The 22,500-nt window shown below is 18.1% G+C and overlaps 6 protein-coding genes across 6 annotated transcripts in view; 3 read left to right on the top strand and 3 right to left on the bottom strand.

The window, feature by feature from the left end:
• Positions 1-2,167, top strand: part of PADL01_1318200 (N2,N2-dimethylguanosine tRNA methyltransferase, putative) — a gene marked incomplete at both ends in the record, with an annotated part of 2,433 nt that extends 266 nt beyond the window's left edge. Inside the window, one exon of the mRNA XM_028683721.1 lies at positions 1-2,167. This exon is cut by the window's left edge and continues 266 nt beyond it. Within this exon, the coding sequence (XP_028539871.1) occupies positions 1-2,167 (2,167 nt within the window).
• Positions 2,168-3,082: 915 nt separating this feature from the next.
• PADL01_1318100 (conserved Plasmodium protein, unknown function) lies at positions 3,083-5,545 on the top strand (the record flags this gene model as incomplete). The annotated part of the gene is made up of 1 exon (XM_028683720.1): positions 3,083-5,545. One exon carries the CDS (start codon positions 3,083-3,085, stop codon positions 5,543-5,545), a length of 2,463 nt encoding a protein of 820 aa, XP_028539870.1.
• Positions 5,546-6,108: 563 nt separating this feature from the next.
• On the bottom strand, positions 6,109-8,418 carry PADL01_1318000 (conserved protein, unknown function; the record flags this gene model as incomplete). The annotated part of the gene is made up of 1 exon (XM_028683719.1): positions 6,109-8,418. The coding sequence occupies one exon, from the start codon at positions 8,416-8,418 to the stop codon at positions 6,109-6,111; it is 2,310 nt and encodes a 769-aa protein (XP_028539869.1).
• A 2,348-nt stretch (positions 8,419-10,766) lies between these two features.
• Positions 10,767-13,412, bottom strand: PADL01_1317900 (conserved Plasmodium protein, unknown function; the record flags this gene model as incomplete). The annotated part of the gene is made up of 1 exon (XM_028683718.1): positions 10,767-13,412. The coding sequence occupies one exon, from the start codon at positions 13,410-13,412 to the stop codon at positions 10,767-10,769; it is 2,646 nt and encodes an 881-aa protein (XP_028539868.1).
• Positions 13,413-15,460: 2,048 nt separating this feature from the next.
• On the bottom strand, positions 15,461-17,230 carry PADL01_1317800 (conserved Plasmodium protein, unknown function; the record flags this gene model as incomplete). Its single annotated transcript, XM_028683717.1, has 1 exon — positions 15,461-17,230. The coding sequence occupies one exon, from the start codon at positions 17,228-17,230 to the stop codon at positions 15,461-15,463; it is 1,770 nt and encodes a 589-aa protein (XP_028539867.1).
• Positions 17,231-20,220: 2,990 nt separating this feature from the next.
• On the top strand, positions 20,221-22,176 carry PADL01_1317700 (translocation protein SEC63; the record flags this gene model as incomplete). The annotated part of the gene is made up of 1 exon (XM_028683716.1): positions 20,221-22,176. One exon carries the CDS (start codon positions 20,221-20,223, stop codon positions 22,174-22,176), a length of 1,956 nt encoding a protein of 651 aa, XP_028539866.1.
• Between the last annotated feature and the right edge of the window lie 324 nt (positions 22,177-22,500).

Genomic DNA, 22,500 nt, shown 5'->3' with positions numbered 1-22,500 from the left:
TTTTATGAAAGAAAAAAATAAAAATAATGAGAAAATAATATTTCGGGGATTTAATATTATTGAATTATTAAGTGCTAGTGGTATGAGAAGTATAAGATATGCGAAAGAATTAGAAGATACAATTAATCATATAACAACTAATGATATAGATAAATATGCATGTAAACAAATTAAAAGAAATTTTATAAGAAATAATATTAAGAAAGAAAAATATACTATATTATGTAATGATGCTAATAGTGTTATGAATATATTAAATGTTGATAATATGTATACTAAAAAAAGGAATAATAAAAAACTAGATATTGGATTTACATATATTAATAATATAAATAATTGTATTGATTATTTTAAAGAAGCTTTTAAATTTCTTAATTTCTTAACACATTATAATAGAAGAAAAAATTGTCCATTAGAAAATGATATAGAAAATGATAGTGACTCAACTACCTTCTTATCAAATGATGATGAAGTTATAACAACTAAAATTGATAATACTTGTGAGGATGAAACATATATTTATGAAGAAAAATATGAGAAAAGTGATATAAATGGTAATGAAAATAATCCAAATGTTGAAGAACAAAATATATGTTTAGATGATATAATTAAAAAAAGTAAATTAATTGAAAGATATATGTTTGATATTATTGATATAGATCCATATGGATCTTCTATTGATTATCTTGAAAGTTGTTTAAAATATGGAAGAAGTAATTTCTTTATTTTAATAACCAATACAGATATGAGAATATTAAATGGAAAATTCCCTGATGTATCATTTTATAAATATAATAGTATGATATTTAGTAATAAAGTAAATTATAATAATGAATTTAGTATAAGGGTATTATTTTATAAAATCAAAATGATAGCTTCCAAATATAAAAAATGTATTATTCCATTTATATCAATTAATATAGATTTTTATATACGTTTATTAGTTCATGTTATTGATGATGCATTACAAACAAAAGATGTATGTATAGATACAGGAATTGTTTATCAATGCAATAATTGTTCTAGTTTTCATATTAATCCAATGGCTTACAAAAAGGATGTCAACCACCTTTCATCTATTGCAGAAAATCCTCATTCGAAGAAGAGGAGAAAAATGAAAAAAAATAAAAATTTGCATGTTGCAAATGACGTTGATGAAATGAATGATAACATATCACTTGATCACAATAAAATAAACGATCAAAATGGCAATACTAATAATACAACAACGACGACTACAACTAATAATAATAATAATAATAATAATAAGGATGATGATGGTAATAATAATAATAACAATGATGGTAATAATAATAACAATAATAATAATAATAATGATGATGCTAATAATAACAATAATCTGAACAAATCAGACGATCAAAATAACCCTAATGAAGCTGGAGGTGATGCTAACCAAAATTGTAATAATTCTTTTATTTCTTACAAATATAAAAGTACCAAATTAAATATCTCAAATAAATGTGAAGAATGTGGAGGAGATATATTAATTGGAGGTCCCATTTATATTGGTAAATTACATAATGAAGATTTTATACATACATGTATTTCTTTATTAGAAAATTTGGAACAATATAATTTGAATACAATAAAAACTAGAGAAAGAATATTAATTAATTTTAGATGCTTAAAACAAGAAATTAATATCCCATTATATTATAATTTACCATCCTTATTCAGAAATTTTAAAATTTGCTCCTTCTCAAGAAAATTATTAGTAAACGCTTTATTAAACTTAAATTATGAAGTTTCTTATTTTCATAAAGATCCAGATAGTGTTAAAACAAATGCTCCAAATAATGTTTTTATGGATATTTTTCGAGCTATTATTTTTAAAATTAATTCAAAAAAAAAAAATTCAAATCTAGTACAAAATAATAATACAAACCAAAATAATCATACAAACAACCAGGATCAAAATAACCTTAATCCTAATACACAAATTAAAAAAATATATTCCATAGATACTATAAAAGATGAAAAACTTAAAGAAAAATTATTGTCTTACCAATTCTTTAAGAAAAATACATCTTTTGAAAATATCAACATTTCTAATTTTAAAAAAGAAACAAATACACACAAATTATTTACCTTGGAAAATCCTGAACCTTTCTGGGGACCCATGAGAAAGCATTTTGAGAAAAATTAAAAATATATAACATATATAGATAGTATTATATATATCTATAATATATACTTTCCACTTATACATATATATTTATATGTATATATATTCATTATTTTTTTTTATAAATCCATATTTATCTTTTTTTTTTTTTTTTTTTTTTTTGAAATACATATAAATATATGTACTTTTTATATTTATTGATAATTCAATATATTATAAGAAACTACATTTATTATAACAAAAATGTATATAACATTTAATATTTAATATATATTATTTTTATTTTTTTTTTTTTTTTTTGTTTTATTTAATAATTTTATAACATTTTAAAATATAAACATTGTAAGAAGACTTTCAGCTGTTATATAACAAGGAAGAAAAAAAATGAAATAATATATGTATATATATATTATATATATTATATATATATATATATATTTATTTATTTATTTATATGTCCAATATATAAATAAGAATAAATAGTGCAAAATAAATGATTATCTTGTTATTAATATTTATATGGAATAAAATAAAATAAATATTCTCTTATAGATATTTACTGTATATTACTGGGACATTTTTATATCTGTCTTTTATCTTTATATATATATATATATATATACCTTAATATAAAATATATATATATTTTTTAATTTATATATCATTCTTATTTAACATAACTCATATATAAATACATATTCTAGCATAATTCAAATGGACATATTACTAATATATATATTGATTTATATGCGCATGTATATTTTTCCATTTCTTCTTTAATGGCTATATATAATATATATATATATATATATTACATATTATATATATTATTTATATATAGAAAAAATATAAGGAGGAACCACACGTTTCATATTTAATGCTGAGAAATATGAAATATATATTGTACGTTATGGATATAAATTAAATAAAAATAAAATGGCCAAGTCACACATCGAAATTGCAAAACAACTTAAACATAATTCAATAGAATTAAAAGAATATTTTGAAGATCTCTATAACTGGCAAAATGATATAAAGAAAAAAGAAGAAAAGGAAAAGGAAGAAATCAAACTTAAAAATATATACAACAACAATAATAATAATAATAATAATAATAATAATAATAATAATAGTAAGGGTTTCGAAAAAAATATAGGAAATATCTACAATAAAAATATAAAATTCTCATATCTTAAAAGAGATTGTAATTCATTGGATACATATTATAAAGCATGGGACAAATTAAATATAGATGATATTGAGAACAGTACTGAACAGGTTAATGAAAAATACGAAGATATTCATAAAAATTATGAACATGTTAATAAAAAATATGAAAGTGATCATAAAAATTATGAACACGTTAATAAAAAACATGAAAGTATTCATAAAAATTATGAACATGTTCATAATAATAGCCATAATGACACTATATTTTGTGAAAATTATAAAAATAATATACAAATAGAAAACACACCAAATTTAGTACAAAATAATGATAATGGAAACGAAAATGAAACGTTGAATCACAAGAGAGAACAAAACAATCATGTAGAAGGAATCCATAGTGATCTTTATATAGAAAAAAGTCAGTCATCTCATGACATAAGTAATTTAAATAATAAGGAACATATAATAAAACAAGTGTATAAAGCATATGAAATATATTTAGCTAAAAATGAAGAAGGGAAATTAAATTATCAAAAGAAGAATTATCATAGGTGTTTAGAAAATTACAATGATATAATAAATTACATAGATTACGAATTAAAATGTGACAATATATTTATTGAAATAGAGAAAAATTGTAATAATGAATTACATATAGAAGTCATATCAGATAATTACAACTTTGATAAGAAAAAAGAAGAATTATATATTGTACGTACAAAAACGCTTATAAATCGTTCTTTGGTATATCAAAGATTATCAGCACACTTTGAAAGTATAGATGATTGTTCTACAGTAATTTTATTTTATAATTATTTTTTACCAAATATGAAAAATAATACAACATATAATATTAAAGACCTGGGTAACATGAATATTAAAAATATTATATTTAAGGCATATTATTTAAGAGGTATAGCAAGATATAAATTAAGAATATATAAATTATCACTAAATGATTTTAAGGAATCTAAAATTTTATCTAATGATATAAATTCAAGTACAACAATAAATATTGATAACACCATTCATGTTGTTGAGGATATAATTGAGAAAATTAATGTGAAAAAATATATAAGAAGACGAAATGAATATACAACTATCCCTGTGAATAATTCTAGATTAAAGCCAAGAAAATTAACCATTGAAATTATACCTGAGGAATATACAAAAGGTATAACCTTTTTTGATAAATTATCTCAAAAAAATAAGAATTCTACAAATAAAGATATTCAATTTTTAGAAGATGAACATAAAAGTAATTTGCATCATGATAATTATGAAGAAATAGAATATAAAAAGCAAAATATATCTTCTAAAAAAGAAATAATAAAAAATGAAGATAGTGATGATCAAAATGGTTATGATAAGGAAATATTAGATAGGGATGGAACAGAAATAGATAGAGATATATATAAAAATTCTATTGACAAAGGAGACATACAAGAAGAAAATAAAAAAATCAAAGACAAAAAGAAAAGTATTTTACGAAACAGTTATAAAAAAATAAATAATAGTTTAAAAGAGAATAATATTTCTAGAAGCCAAAGTATAGAGAGTAATAATAGTAGTATAACATTAAGTGATGAATCATTGTATAGTGATATAGAAAATGGTAATTCTGGCAATCTAACAAGTTTATCATTACATAAAAAAGGACTAAATAATAATAATAATAATATCAACAATATTAGTAGTCATAATAATTATTGTTCTGCACAAATAAAAAACAAAATAAACTTTGAGATTTTATGGAATTCAAATAAGATAAGAACAAGTTTTAAGAATCAAATAGATATTTTAAGAACTGCATTTTTAGAAGAAGGAATATTTCATTTTCATTTAGACAAAGATATGTATGTTGATATATTAGATGCTTTATTTAAAAATAAGTTTCTCCATCTTTTTGAAAATATACAAGATGATGAAGAAAGAATAAAAAATATATTAGCAATAAATAATGATAACAACATAAGCAATTATAATAAGAAAGAAAAGAGTCAATTTATAAATTGTAACGATTGTATAATATTAATAGATATATTATATCACTTAACCGATCATGGGAAGGATAATTATATCTTTCTTTTCATTGATAAGGACGAAAGAGCCATTTTATTAAATTTCTTGACTTTCTCGATAAAACATATAAATACTTTTATGGGTGGAGAAAAATGCATAAAGGAGAACATGGTGTTATTAAAAAGTTTGATCGAAGGATTGATTTAAAAAAAAAAAAAAAAAAAAAAAAAAAAAAAAAGAAAAAAATTGAAAAAAATTGAAAAAATTGAAAAAATTACAAGAAAAATTATAAATTAATTTTGCATGATAATAATTAAAAAAAAAAAAAAAATACATATAATAATATAAATAAATTATGGTGAAATAATTTAATTAAATGGATATATAGATAAAATATAAATAAAGATATAAATAAATATAGATAGATACATACATACACACATATATATATATATATATTATATATATGTTGGTATATATTTTTTTTAATAACTTTAATTAGTAGATGGAAATAAATACACACACATAAATATAAATAAATAAATAAATATATATATATAATTATATATGATAGATATGTTTTATTTATTTTATTTTATTTTTTGGATGCTTTTTTACACAAATATATATACACATATATATATAAACATATATATATACACATATATATACATATATATATACATATATATATACATATATATATATACATATACATATATATATACATATATATAACTTATAACATTTCGGTGAAGCAATAAATATTTTCACATGATGGTGCATTTTTTTTTTTTTTTTTTTTTATTATTATTCATAGTAGCATTAGACCTTAAACAATAAATATTGTTTCTTGCAGTACTTTTATCAAAATTTCTGGAATAAATAATAGAATGATTAAGATCTTTTTTATCTGTTTTTTGGTTAGCTAGGCATTCAAAATTATTATCAAAATATGATGTATCATTTTCAACATTATCAAAAAGTTCCCATGTACAGCTTAGATGTAGAAATGAAATATCAGCAGCTAGAATGAAAAGTTTATTTTCATATTTGAAGAGTGTATTAAAATGATTATTTCTAAAGAAGGCAACAAGTTGATTTGGATTTAGAGTTTCATGTAATAACTTTAATCCTACTTTAGTTAATTGTGTTTTATGTGTTTCAAGAAATTCTGAAATAATTAAAGCTTCATGTACTTCATAAGGTGTTAGATTAATTTCTGTGTTATAATTTTTCATAATAAAATTTTCACTTATTTCTGTGTTATTATCTGTATAATTATCAAATGCTTGTTCATTTATAATACTTTCAATTTTATTAGATTCTAAAAAGAATTCATTATTTGTAAAATTATCATCATCAATATTATTTAATTTAATATTACTATCTTCATAATTTTTTTCAGAATATTCATTTGTAATAACATTATTTGAATTAGTTAGTGTGTCTTCTGGAAATTTTGGAGCATCTATTTTATTAAGATGATCTAGATTATCTTTATATAGCATTAATTTGTTATAACTTTTTTCTTTTTTAATAAATGATTGTGATTTTTTTATACGAGACGACAATTTATTTGAATTATTATTTTCTTTGATAAAATGTGATTCTAAAACATTATCTTCTTTTTTTTCTAGCACATTCGAAAAATTATTAATTATTTTGGAGCTTCTAACAACATTTGTGCTGAATGCCCTTCTATTGCTATGATGAATATAGCTATTACTACAACTACTACTATTAATATTATTATTATTGTTGTTGTTGTTATTATTGTTGTTATTATTATTGTTGTTATTATTATTATTATTATTATTGTTGTTGTTATTACTACTATTGTTGGTATCAAAATCGTTATTACACATTTGGGTGTCATATTGAAGATTTACCTTTTTTGATAATTTGATATTATCAAAATTGAAATTATTATCACTTATATTTATATCTTCTACTAACATTTTAGTTATTGTGTTATCTTCTGACGTTTGATCTAGATCGTCTGGAAAGATGGGTATATTATGACTATTTTTTTTTAAACTATTATTTTTAATAAAACTAGTGTTAAATTGTGGATAATTAAAATTAAGATTATCATCAAATTGTTGGTTATGAAAATGAAGGTCATAATTTTTTTTATTATTCTTAGAATTATATTTATTCTTATTATAATCAATATGGTCATAATTATCAATATTGTCACTGCTGACATTATTGTCATTATTTTTATTTTTATTTTTATTTTTATTACTTTTATTTTTATTTTTATTTTTTGTTTTATTTTTATTCATGGGAGATACACTTTTCCTCTTTGACTTTTCTTTTTTTTTGTCTCGATCTTCTAAAAAATTGGGAGTGTATTCTTTTATGTCTTCTAGTTCACACATAATATCTTTATCTTGGGTTAATTCAAGAAGGTGTTTTTTTTTCCTCTTTTTTTCATAGTACTCATTATATCTAACAATTTTATTGATAATAACATTATAAGAATAATCTTTTAAATAGGAATAAAAAATAATATCATCTGAAGAAATAACCCATCCATGATATAGAGGAATATTTAACATATCAAAAATACATAAACCTTTTGTATATTCAAAAGAACAAATATTTGTAAATTTACAATTAACATCTAATCCATATTTTAATTGTGGTAATATTTCAACACATTCAATAATATTCTTTCTATAATTACAAGATGAATTATTTTCAGTTACATTCTTTTTATTAGATTCTAATAAAATATTCATAATTTTACTTTCTAAAACTTTTTGTGATATCTTCTTAACTTTTCTATCAATATGTAATTGATTTCTTAATAATAAAATATTTGTAATACATAAAAGAGGACAAGGACCGCTCTTGTTTTGTAATAATATGGGAACCTTACGATTAATAAAATTAATCCACTTCACACTATAATAATTTATAACAGATTTCTCATAATTGCATGTTTTATATATCTTATCATATTTTTTTAAAACATATAATTTAAATGTCTCATAGTCTGCAAACTTTATAATCAAATTTTCTTCTTCATCATTATTTTCATCATAGTGTATATTTATCAATGAGGACATTTTTGCCATAACATTTTATGATGATACCTTTTTTTTTTTTTTTTTATAAAAAAATAAAACAAAACAAAATAAAATATAAATAATATAAAATATAAATAATATATAAATAAAACACAAATAGGGGGGGGGCGAAAAAAAAAAAAAAAATAGAAGAAACAAATCAAATCATTAAAGGTTATAATATGGACAGGGGGTAAATAATTAATACTGTTATATATAAAAACATACAAATAAAAAAAAACTACGTATTAAAATATATTATATATATAATATATATTATATTGAATAATCTCAACCCTTTATATATATTTTTAAATTTTATATATATAATAAATATGTAAATATCACATATACATATATAATTATTATATACTACAAGTATTTTTTACTATGAATATGTTTTAAAAAATATATATGGATTTACATAGATATATATATATATATATATTTACATTTATATATATTAATTTTCACATTAATTTTATTTTTTAGAAGAAAAAAAATATAATAATGTCATAATACAAGAAATCATTTTAATATTATATTATATTACAAATGTATGTATTTATATCATATCACAAATATATAATTATGTATGATATTTTTTAAATATATATATATTTATATTTATATATCTCATTTATTTAATAAAGAAAAAGAATTTACATAATCTTAATATATATAATAATAATACAATAATATTAAATATATATAATATTAATAAAAATATATATGTCATTTCTTTTTTTTTCTTCTTTTTTTTTTTTTTTTCATTAATGTTAAAAAAAAATATATTATTATAAATATATATTATAATATTTATATTTTTTTATTATATTTATATAATATATTAATAAACGTATATATATAAAAAAAAAAAAAAAATAATAAGATATTATAATAATAATAAATATTATATGATAAAATTATTATTTATATTTTTTTTGTTTTATAAATGTTTATAAAAATAAAAAAATGACGGAAGAAATGATGGATTTTTAAAGGGTTGTATTATAATTGTATTAATTATTTTATTTTATATATATAATATATATTATAATAAAAAAAATAATTTTTCTTTTTTTTAACATGTAATAATTTTTTATAAAAAATAAAAAATTGAAAAAAGCATTTTAAGAGATATGAAATGCTAATGGATATATATATATATATATAAAATAATATAAACGTATTTTTTTTTTTTTAATTTTATAATAAATGAACAAAAGAAAAAAAAAAAAAAAAAAATACGTATTTAAAAATATTATTCAGTTAACCTTGTTATTTTTATTTTATTATTATTTATATAATATATGTATATTTCTATGTATATGTATTATAAAAATAAAAACAAGGACGCGACAATTCATATAAATATATAATATATGTAGTGAAAAAATATATATAATAAAATTATATACATATATAAATAATATGTTATTATAAATATATATATATATATATATAATATATAATAATATAATTATTATATTTATATAAAATTATTAAGAAAAAAAAAAGGATGTAAAAAAATAAGCATTCATTCTTATTAATAATAAAAAATAAAAATAATTTTAATAATTATATGATGAGATATATTCTATAATTATATATATATATTTTATTTATTTGTAATATAACTATAAAAAAAAAAAAAAAAAGAACTCATCTATTTTTTTAAAATATATTAAGTACATATAATATATATATATTTTATATATTAATACAAAATAAACAAACATGGTTATTTGTAAATCTATAAAAAGATTAATAAGTATTTGAATATATATATATATATATATATATATATATATATATATATATGTATGTATGTATGTTTTATTTTATCGTGTGCGATGTTGAAAGGAGCAGGTTTGCTTGTTATATTAATATATTTTTAATCTTTTAAAGCATGGGTTATGAGATATATATTTGAAAAAAAATAAAATAATAAAATTTTCGTATTATGATGATATATATATAAAAATATATTTTTTTTATATAATATTTTTATGTTTTTAAGTAATATATATATATATATATATGTTGACGAAAAAAAAAATAAAAAGAAATATACATATATATATATTATATATATATATATATATATATATATATATATTTATATTTATATTTATTATACCCTTTAGAAAAAAATAAATATATTATGTTTATCTTTATATATTTTATCATGTTGAAGAATATTTTAAAGCACAGCAATGTAGATAATATAAAATCTTTTTTTTTTTTTTTTTATTTTTATCAATATGTTGTATATATTTAAGTGTTCTCTCTTCATATATACATATATATATATAATATATATATATTCATATAATAGTTACATTTTAGTTGTGGTATCTTGAGGTGTATTTACTTTTACATTCTAAGAAATTATTTACTTCCATTTGATTTATATTTGTTTCTGTTTGATTTATATTTGTTTCTGTTTGATTTATATTTGTTTCCATATTATGAAATGAATTATTTAGAGGTAAAGAATTTGCAGTATAATAATTTTCAGTCTGATTAGTTATATTATATGAACTATTCATATATATATTATTTTCTGTTTTTATATTAATATCTGAATTGTTTGTACTTGATTTCTCAAAATTATAATCTTCTTCTTTATTATTTAATTTATCTTCATTTGTATGTTGTGGCAAATTCATAGTACTAGTTTTAGATCTTCTAGATAATATATTCATATTATTATTATTTGGATTATTTTTGATATCATTATATATAGATGAAATATGTTCACATGATCTTATGTTATTCATTATTTTATTTCTATTATTTGTATATGTCCTTGTATATTTAGGTAAGCTATGAATATTATGTGTCATCATATTTTCTTTATTCTGCATGTTATTTTTTAAATAATCATAGTTGTTTGAATTATTATTGAACATATTATTTGGATATAAAGAAAAGGTTTTATTTTTGTTGTTATTATAAATATTTTCATTATAATTATAATAATTGTAATTATTATAATTAACATTATTATTATTGTAATTATCATCATTATTATTTATAGCTATGGTTGTATTTAAGTTTGATGTTGAATTATTACTATTTAAATCCACCTGAATTGAATAATTTGCTTCCGTTTTATTATTATACATTTGAGTATCATATGAATCATTATATATGATATTATTTTCAAACTGTAATCCATTATGATCATACTTATCATAATTTTTATCATCATCATTAATATGACATTTATATGGTTCTATTATAATTTGATTCATACCTTCTTTATTACAATCATCCTGTTTTTTGTTAGGATCTATTAAATTAATTTTGTGTAGAGTAAAATTTTTTATGCATGCTTGGAAATTATCTAATAAGTTATATACAAAATGAGGTACATTTGATAAGGTTACTAAATTAATAATATGGCTAGTAAAAATTCTAGATACTTCAATACAATATTCTTTAAAACTATACTTTCCATTTTCTTCCATATATTCTAAATGATCTCCTATAATATCACATAATTCTATATATCTTTCTTTTAATCCATGAATTAATTCAGGAAGTGATATCATTTGAATAATATACTCTTCATTATATTCCTCATTATTATTTTTATTTATATTTTCAGACATATTATTCTCATCATTCATAACATATATTTCTGGTAGGTTTTTATAACACTTGGATATACAACGATCTTTTAAATCTTTATATGGAAATTTTGGTAAAGATAATCTATTAGACTTATTTTTTAATATATTATGATTCATAATATTTTTATCCTTATTTCTAATTTTGTGTTTATATTTTTCATCTCTTCTAATATGATTATCATCCATATCCTTTTCGTCTTCATATATATCTTCTTCATTATATTTCGTCTCATCATTATCTTCCTCCTCCTCATCATCATAATTTTCATTTATTTTATTTTTTCTTTCCTTTTCGTATTTATTAAAAATATTTCTTATTCCTTCATAAATATTTAATATATGATTGTAATATATTAGATTGTTTAATTTTAAGAAATCTGGCCACTTTATTTGTATATGTTCATTTATATCTTTACATGATATATAAATATTTTCTTTATCATCATAACTATCATTTTTTACATCATCCATATCTTTATTGTTCTTATCTTCTAGTTCGTTTTCTATTATATCCATATTATTATAATAAAGATCTTTTTCATTCATATCATATAAATTATCTAATGCCTCATTTATTGTATCGATAATCCATATACCTGTTTTTTCTGTTTCCTTCAAAGGGAAAGATCTATAACTCTTATAAATATATTTCATCTGTTCGTCTCTGATTCGTTTTTCTTTTTTTAATTTGTAATGTTTTAAGCTACGAATACGATCACTTCTAACACTATTTAGTCTATCGCTTTTTAGGCTATTTATTCTGTCACTTCTAAGACTATTTAGTCTATCACTTTTAAGGCTATTTATTTTATCACTTCTAAGACTATTTAGTCTATCACTTTTAAGGCTATTAATTTTATCACTTCTAAGACTATTTAGTCTATCACTTTTAAGGCTATTAATTTTATCACTTCTAAGACTATTTAGTCTATCACTTTTAAGGCTATTTATTTTATCACTTCTAAGACTATTTAGTCTATCACTTTTAAGGCTATTCATCTTATCAAATTTAGAACTATGAACTCTATCACTTCTTAATTTATAATCTTCACAAGAATCTCTTTTTTGCATCGTTTTCGTTTTTAATAAATATGAAGGTACATTCTTCCTTTTGTTGTTGTCACTTATATAACTTTCTTGATAAGTGTTTTCATCCACTCCACAATGGGATTTAAAAAAATTCTCTTCGAATGTATTATATGTAGAATCTTTTCTTTTCTTATTATTTATTTCATCTATAGAAGAAAAACTTTTTACAGAAGAAGATAATTCATTTTTCTCGTCACGCGAATAATCACTTTTATAATCCAACGAGCTCTCCGCTATATCATTGATAGTACTACCCCTCATATTGACCTTTCTCAAAAAAAAAAAAATATATATATATATATATAAATATATATAAATATATTTATACATATAGATATGTCTACTTTATATTGACTTTTAAAAATGTTGAAATGTGGTTGTAGAGCGATAAAACCTTTTTTTTTTTTTTTTTTTTTTTTTTTTTATGCTTTCTTATTTTTTTTTTTTTTTTTTAATTTTCTCGTGTCTGTATTAAAATGTATATTCTACAATATATTCCACGACTGATAATAAATATATATATTAATGATATTTTTGCATATATTTTTATCTATATAAAAATATACATATATATATATTTTAATTTTCATATAAGAAATATTAAAATGTAACATATAAAAATAATGAAATACATAATTAAATAAAAAAATATATGTTATTCTTAAATGTATATGATTTTTATATCCACATAAATTTATAGAAAGATATACTAAAAAAAAAATGAACTTAAAAAATAATAAAGAAAGTAAAATATATATATATATATATATATATAGGATTAAAGATAAAAAAAAAAAAAAAAAAAAAAAGTTTAAATTAATATATATATATATATATATATATATATTTTATTTTGTGGGGAAAATATTTAATACATATGAAGTATATTTATTCAACACACACAATATATAGGAACTCATTTTTTATATACTTTAGTTATATCAATAAAAATATGTAGAAGATACATCAAAAAATAAAAATATATATATATATATTAATTAAATTAGCTTTATATTATACATTTTTTTTAATTCAAATATAAAAAAAAAAAAAGAAAAAGCAAAGAGTCTACAAAATGTAATATACATATGTTATGATACGGATTTAATATATTTATATATATATATATTATAATAGTATTATATTTATATATAATTTAATATAATATACAATTTAACTTTTTTTTTTTTTTGTATACTAACGGAAAAAATCATATCAAAAAAAAAAAAATAAATAAAATAAAACATCAATATATTATTTAATAATTAATTATTGTATTTCTGTTTTTAAATTATTTTCTACAAAATATAGAATTCCAAATAATTTTAATTAAATGTAAATGTAAACATAATATATATATTTTAATATACTCAATAAGGCTTAATCAAAATATATTATATATTACATAAAAATCAAAAATTTACATTTATATATTTATTTGGGAAGATAAAATAAAATAATAGTATAAAAATAAATAAATTAATAAATAAATATACACATATATATAATATATATATATAAATGTGTGTATGTTTCACGAGCAGCCCTTATTCATATATTATTTATTTATTATTTTTTTTTTTTCAATATTTATCTACACTTGTTGAATGTAAGTATTTTATTATTAATTTAATGATATATATACCGTATTTTTAAAATATATATTTATATATTCTTAATTTAATCAGTTCTATATTTTTATTGGAAATGCTCAAAAAAAAATATATATATATATATATATATATATATAATAATATAAACATTTTTTTAATTTATTACTATATATTTTTTATTAATTTGTATCACATATATATATATATATATATATAATATACATATTGTATGTATTATTAAAATTGTATCTTTCTTTCCAAGTAAAATATTTTTTTAATAATTCAATTTTGAAAAGGCATACATAATTTAAAAGATATAATAAATAAATAAAAAATACATATCCTGATATATTTTATATTCTCTACATTCATATTACATAAAATGTACATAAAAAATGGAAAAGTACGTTTAATCTATTTCAATTATTATATATACATAATATATATATATATATATATATATTTTAAATTTTAAGAGAAAACAATTTTTTTATATTAAACCAAAATGTTATATTAAAGTATTAGTTGATTAAAAATAAAATAATAATTATAAATATGTTTATTATATTGAATATATTTAAAATATGTGTACAGTACGACAATTTTTTTTTTTTTTTTAAAATAAACATATATATATATATATATATATATATATATATATAATATATTATATATTATATTTTACATATTATTTTATTATGCTCCTATGGTTATATCTTCGGGTGAAGGAAATTTTTTATATGTATGCCCATCCTTTAAGTCATATCTTTTCATTATTGTTGCTATGACTGGTTGTATACTACCTGTATATATTTTTTCTTTTTGTAGAAAATAATAAAAGTTATTATTTTTATAAAATTGTTCTATAGGTGGAATGATATTATCATAATGTTCACATTTTTTTAATATATCCATTTGTTGATCATAATTATCATTTTTTATATAAATCAATTCAGTAATATAAGAATCATTTTTTTCTGGACATACTAAACGTTGTTTGTCAATATTACTAATCCAAAAACCATTCTGATTATTATATTTATACATTTTATATTTATTACTTTTACTAAATAATTTTTTCCCCATTAATTTTTTATTCTTTAATATATTAAAAACATGTTTTTCAAATTGTTTACCCATGTGTAAATTTTTCACATGAGGATGATAATTTTTTCTATCAAATTTGTCTTCATATATAATAGTAGATCCTATTTTATTACTAATAAATGATGAATATTCAAAAGGTAATTTATATGTCTTTTGTTGTTTTCTATGTTTTCCTTTTTTTTTTTCTATTTCAGGATATTTTAATATAAGACTTGTAGATTTATTACAATCTTCCATAAATTTTAAAAGTTTTTTATTATTTTTGTATGACTCAATTAGATTATCTGTGCTTTTATGCATGGGTAATTTTTTAAATATAATTTCTGGTATCTCAACTTTTCCTTTTTGTATATCATCTAATGAGTATCTTTTTAATTTTTTATCATATAAACAAATATCATTTATTTGGTTATATTCAATTTCGCTACTACTTCTTTCTTTTATTTTTTCATATGATGACTTATTATTTTTTTCCTTTCTTTGATTCCTATAATTTGTTATTACATTATTATTTATGATTGGGTTTATAATATCATCTGTTTTGTTTGCTTTTATTTCGAAATGGTTTGTTTTTTCTTTTAATTTATTATTTGAGTTTTTGTTATTGTGAAATATTTCTATTGTACTATTTATTACATGATTAGTGGATAGACATTTTTCTTTGTTTTTACTTATATTTATATTATCCTTCTCATCATATGTACCTGTTAATATTTTTTGTGTATTCATTTCATAACATCCATGTTTATTAAAGGAGTAAGTATTGTCACCATGTTGATGTAACAATTTTATATTTGTCTTATTTTTATTATTAATATATGACATTTCATTATTGCTCTTTAAATTCTTTATAGGATATATTCTTTTATTTTTATCATATAAGTTCTCTGAATTATTATATTTTTTTTGAAGACATTTCAATTCTTGGAGCTTACTATTTTTTTTGTTACATAAGGACGAATTAAAGAAAGAAGGCACATTACAATCATCATTATATTTAATTATCTTATTATCCATAGAAATTTTATTTGAATCAAAATTTTCGTTACACAGATTGATTTTAATTTTATTGTCTGAATTAAATATATCATTTGAATAACTTATGCTATTAATATATGTGTAATCACTGATTTGTTCAGTCCTTTTATGTCTTAGGTTCTCACTATTTAATGGACAAGCATTACATTTATGTTCATCGTATGAACGATTTAATTCATTTGTATGCATATTCAAAACATGTTCTATATTACAACATTTGGAGCACATACCATTTAGAAGAATATCATTATGGTTATTTAAACAATTCATTGAATCATCACAACAATATTGATTACAACAACGGTTGTGTAAGCGATACATTATATATATATATATATATATATATATATATATATATATATGTGATGTGTTTATAATGTAACAAATAAAGTGGAATTTTATTGTATAAAAAAGATATAATGAAATAATATAAAATAAATTAATAAGGACCTATATCAACAAATATTTTATTTTATTTTGGTAAAATCAGAATGAATTTATAGGAATGTTAATATATTAAATTAATTTTTAAAATTATAATCAATACATAAATATATATATATTATATTGTATTATATATCTCTTTTCCTATTTCATAAAAAAAAAAAAAAAACATACACACATTGAACTTTTATATTATTGCTTGTTCAGGTGAAAAATAGACGGAATATATAAAAATGGCTTTTTAAAAATAGCTACAATTTTAAAGTAGCTAGAAAAAAAAAAAAAAAAAAAAATACAATACATACAATACAATACAATATCGTACAGGTGTAACTAGCCAAAAAAAGGAAAATAAATAAAAAAAAAAAAAAAAAAATGAATAAATAAAATTTATATTAGAACAAAATTTAGAAAATACTTTACGTGAAATAATAATTCAATTTGGAATATTATATATATATATTTTAGTGTGGTTACAAATATATTATATAGATGAGGAACAGATATATAAATAAATATAAATATATATATTATATATATATATATTTATATTTTTGAATATTCATATTTTATAAAAATTAATAAAAATCTAATATTATATATTTATAATTCAAAACAATGTTTATTCTTTCCCTATATAATTTTATATTATGTCTTATTTTTGAACATAAAAATCGATTGGTTGTTGTTTATATATTTTAACAATATATAATAATTATTATAAAATATATGCCTTTGAACCATTGTAAAAAAAATTATTACAATATCCATTATTTTATAATTTTTTTATTTATAAAATATGTACTTCTCATATTAGATTTGTTCTTTTTATATAACTTTAATAATATAACGTTTCAAAAAGAAAAAAAAAAAAAATCAAAATTTTTAAATTAATATAAAAAATAACATACCTTTTTAGAAAAATATATATAGATATATTTTTTTTTTTTTTGTTTTTTTTTATTTATTTAAAATTTTTATTCTTAAGTTCAAATATTATAATTTTATTCCAAATATTATATATATATATATATATATATATATATATATATAATTTTTATTTTATTATATTATAATATATACCATAATAATAATATATATAAATAATATTATAATATATATATATATATTTATAATGTGGTGTTGTCAAAAAGGATTAAGGTTTAATATTAAGGTCAAAATATTATTAATAAATTATATACATATAATATATATATATATTACATATATTTAGATAACTAAATTTTTTTTTTTTTTTTTTTTTTTTGGTGGTTTTTTTTTTTTTCTTTGATTTTATAGAAAAAATTTTATATTTATCTTTTCTTAGGTTTCTTATTATTATATATTACATTTTTTTTCTCTTTTCTTTTTTTTTATTGAATTTTATTTCTATTATGTTATATTTACAATCATATTATTATAAGTATATAAATAATATATTTTTTCTGATATTAATTTATGAAAGAGTTTTTTAAAATTGAGTAAATTTTTATATAAAAATAATGGTGTTTCAAAGATATATATTTTATATATAATATTTTTTTTTTTTTTTTTTATAATTGTACTATATATATATATATTTATATATGTAATAATTATTAGATTAAAAAGATAAAATAATTGTCATATTAAAATGTTATTTTTAGTATATAAAAATATATAAGTAAATATTTATATTTTTATGAATATATAATATTATATATATATTATAAACTAATAAGTTTTGTAGTACTGTGTATATAATATATATATATATATATATATACATAATATAATAATATATTTATATATACATATTATTTTAATTAATTAATAATGGATATATTATTATATATATAATTATGTATAATATTATATTTTTATAAAATTTCTTATAAGCCAATTTAAATAAAATTTTTTGGGTATTATTTTTTTTATTATCATGTTTATGTATATATATAATGTACTTTTTATATCTATATTACATTTGAAATATTAAAAATGAGAATTTCTGAATTAAAATGTTGTAATAATATATAAAATATTGTAAAACGATAAGTCATATATATAATGTTACAAAAAGATTTTTTATGAAGGACATGTTTTTAATTTTTTTATTATTATAACAAATATTATTTTGTACAGTATTATATATATATATATATATAAATATATATATAATATTTTAAATAGTACAAAATTTGTTTTAATTCATGTGATATAAAAAAAAATATATAAAATATAATTATACATATTATATATATATATATATATATATATATTATATATATTTTATAAAGTGCTCATATTATTTTTACATGAAAGGCTCTTGCTTTAACCTTATGCATTATTTTTTATATAATGAACTTTTTTTTTAGAACAAAAAAAAAAAAAAAAAAAAAAAAAATAATAATATATAATTTATAATATATAATATATTATTTATATTATTAATATTTGTAACTTTGTAAATTATGAAGTTTCATATTTGATAATTAATATTTAGTTTATATATATATATTTATTTATTTAAATGTTTTCTTGTAAATATAATATTATTTAAAATGTTTTTATTCACTCCATAGTTTTTAGTATTAATATTCTTCGTTGATGTTTTAATTTTTAGCGAAAAATATATATATTAATATAAATTTTTTTTTTTTTTTTTTTTTTTTTTTTTTGTTTTTTTATGTGTGTGTGTGTGTAACATATGAATGAATAAATAAATAAACATATATATATATATATATATATATATATATATATATATATATACATACATATATATTTATATATATATTTATTTATTTATATACTTACAATTTCATCTACATATATATATTTATATGTTCCATCTTAACCTTTTTGTTTAGAATTTGTTTTTTATAATGTCACAATTTCGTGATACGTTTACTAAAGATAGTAAAAAAGAACCATTATTGAGTTATGATGACTCAGCATTTATATTTTTCGCAGGAACAGTATTAATTTGTGTATTGATACCATGTACCTATGTGTATTTAAAGAATATAATAAAAAGAGTATTTAAGAATGATTATTACAATTTAAAAAAATCTAAGAATAATAGTACATATAGGTCATGTACTTGTTCCTTATGTAAAGAAAAGCAAGAGAAACGAAATAAGAATACAGGATTGTTGGAAAGAATAGGATATATAAAGATAATACAATTTTTTTTATTAGTAATTTTTTGGGGATTATTATATATATTAATAAATGAGATGTTAAATACTAAACCAATGCAAACTTTTGATCCATTTGAAATATTAGAAGTAAGTATAGGAGCAACAGTTGGAGAAATAAAAAAGGCATATCGATTGAAATCTTTAAAATATCATCCAGATAAGAATCCGAATGATACCTCAGCAGCTGCTAAATTTATATTAATAACAAAGGCTTATCAAGCATTAACTGATGAAATATCAAAAGAGAATTATGAAAAATATGGTAATCCAGATGGACCTGGTATGATGAAAGTAGGTATTGGTTTACCTAAATTATTGATTGATGAAAAATATCAATTATTAATATTATCAATTTTTTTTTTAATATTTCTTGTATTTATACCTGCAACATTTATTATATACTATCAAAAACAAAAACAGTATGGACCTAATGGTGTAAAAATAGAGACATTACAATATTTGACATATACTATAAATGAGAATAGTCGATCTAAATCTTTTCCAGAGATGTTAGCAGCAACAGCTGAAAGTAGAGATATAGAAATGAAAAAGGATGATGAACAATATATAAAAACATTGATGGAAGAATTAATTGAACCTAAAAAAAGAACATTTAAAATTCCTGTTATTACAAAAAATTATTTTTTAATATTAGCACATATGCAAAGAAGACATGATTTATTATCAGATGATTTAAAAAAGGATTTAGAACATATTTTAAAATTTTCTTTATTAATAACACATAGTATGATTGAAATCAGTATTCTAAGGGATTGGTTTTTAACAGCACAATCAGCTTTAACATTCAGAAGATGTTTAATACAAGCATTTGAAGCAAAAAATTCTAGTTTATTACAGATACCTCATTTTGATGAAAGTATTGTTAGGCATGTACATAAAGGAAAATTTTCTGTCAAAGAAGTATTAGATTTTGTTCATCAAGATCATGAAAATAGAAAAGGATTAGTTGATATGAATGCAGAACAAATATTAGATGTCAAAGCTTTTTGTAATACTATTCCAGATATAAAAATGACTGCACATATTGTAGTAGAAGATGAAACACATATAGTCAAAGGAGATGTTGCTTCTGTTTATGTCCAAATTGATAGATCAAATTTAAAAGAAAATGAAGCAGCTGGATATATACATGCACCTTTTTTTCCACAACCCAAATTTGAAGAATGGTGGATTATAGCTACCTATAAAAATGATGATCGTATATTAAAATATGTACATGTTAAAAATTGTGAAAAAATTATAGAAGAAAAATTACAATTCCTTGTAGATAAAGTAGGTAACTTAGCAGTCTCCGTTTTTGCTTTATGTGATTCCTATTTTGGTTGTGATCAAAAAGTTGATATTCCATTCAAAGCTTATTCAAAAACAGAAATTAAAAGAGAAATTTTTGTACATCCTGAAGATATAGAACTAGATAATGAACCAACATTATTTCAACAAATGCTTGGAGATATTAACAAAAAAAGAGTAAGTAGCGATGATGAAGATGATGATGACAATGAACAAGGAAATAATAAAAATAATTCAAATAATAAGATTATGAAAAAAAATCAATCAGCAGACCAAGAAAATTATGTCCCAGAAGATGATGCAAATGATGAATCGGATGACGACTGAACGTTTTTAAAAAGATCAACATATATATTATGTACTAATAAGTCAACACATATACATACATATATATTTTATATATATATATGTCCGCCTTTTATAAAATACATAATTAACAAATTTTAACCCTTAGAAATATAAACAAAAAAAATATGACATATGAGATTACCACGTAATTATATATATATATATATATATATATATATATATATATTATTATTATTATTATTCATTTATTTTTTCTATTTGTGTATATGTTTATTCATTTACAAAATAAATAAATATTTATAAGTATATGTATACATATATATATATGTATATATATTTTTA

Source organism: Plasmodium sp. gorilla clade G2 (assembly GCF_900097015.1).
Source record: "Plasmodium sp. gorilla clade G2 genome assembly, chromosome: 13".
Lineage (NCBI taxonomy): Eukaryota > Apicomplexa > Aconoidasida > Haemosporida > Plasmodiidae > Plasmodium > Plasmodium adleri (nom. inval.).
This window is presented reverse-complemented; position numbering and strand designations above follow the sequence as displayed.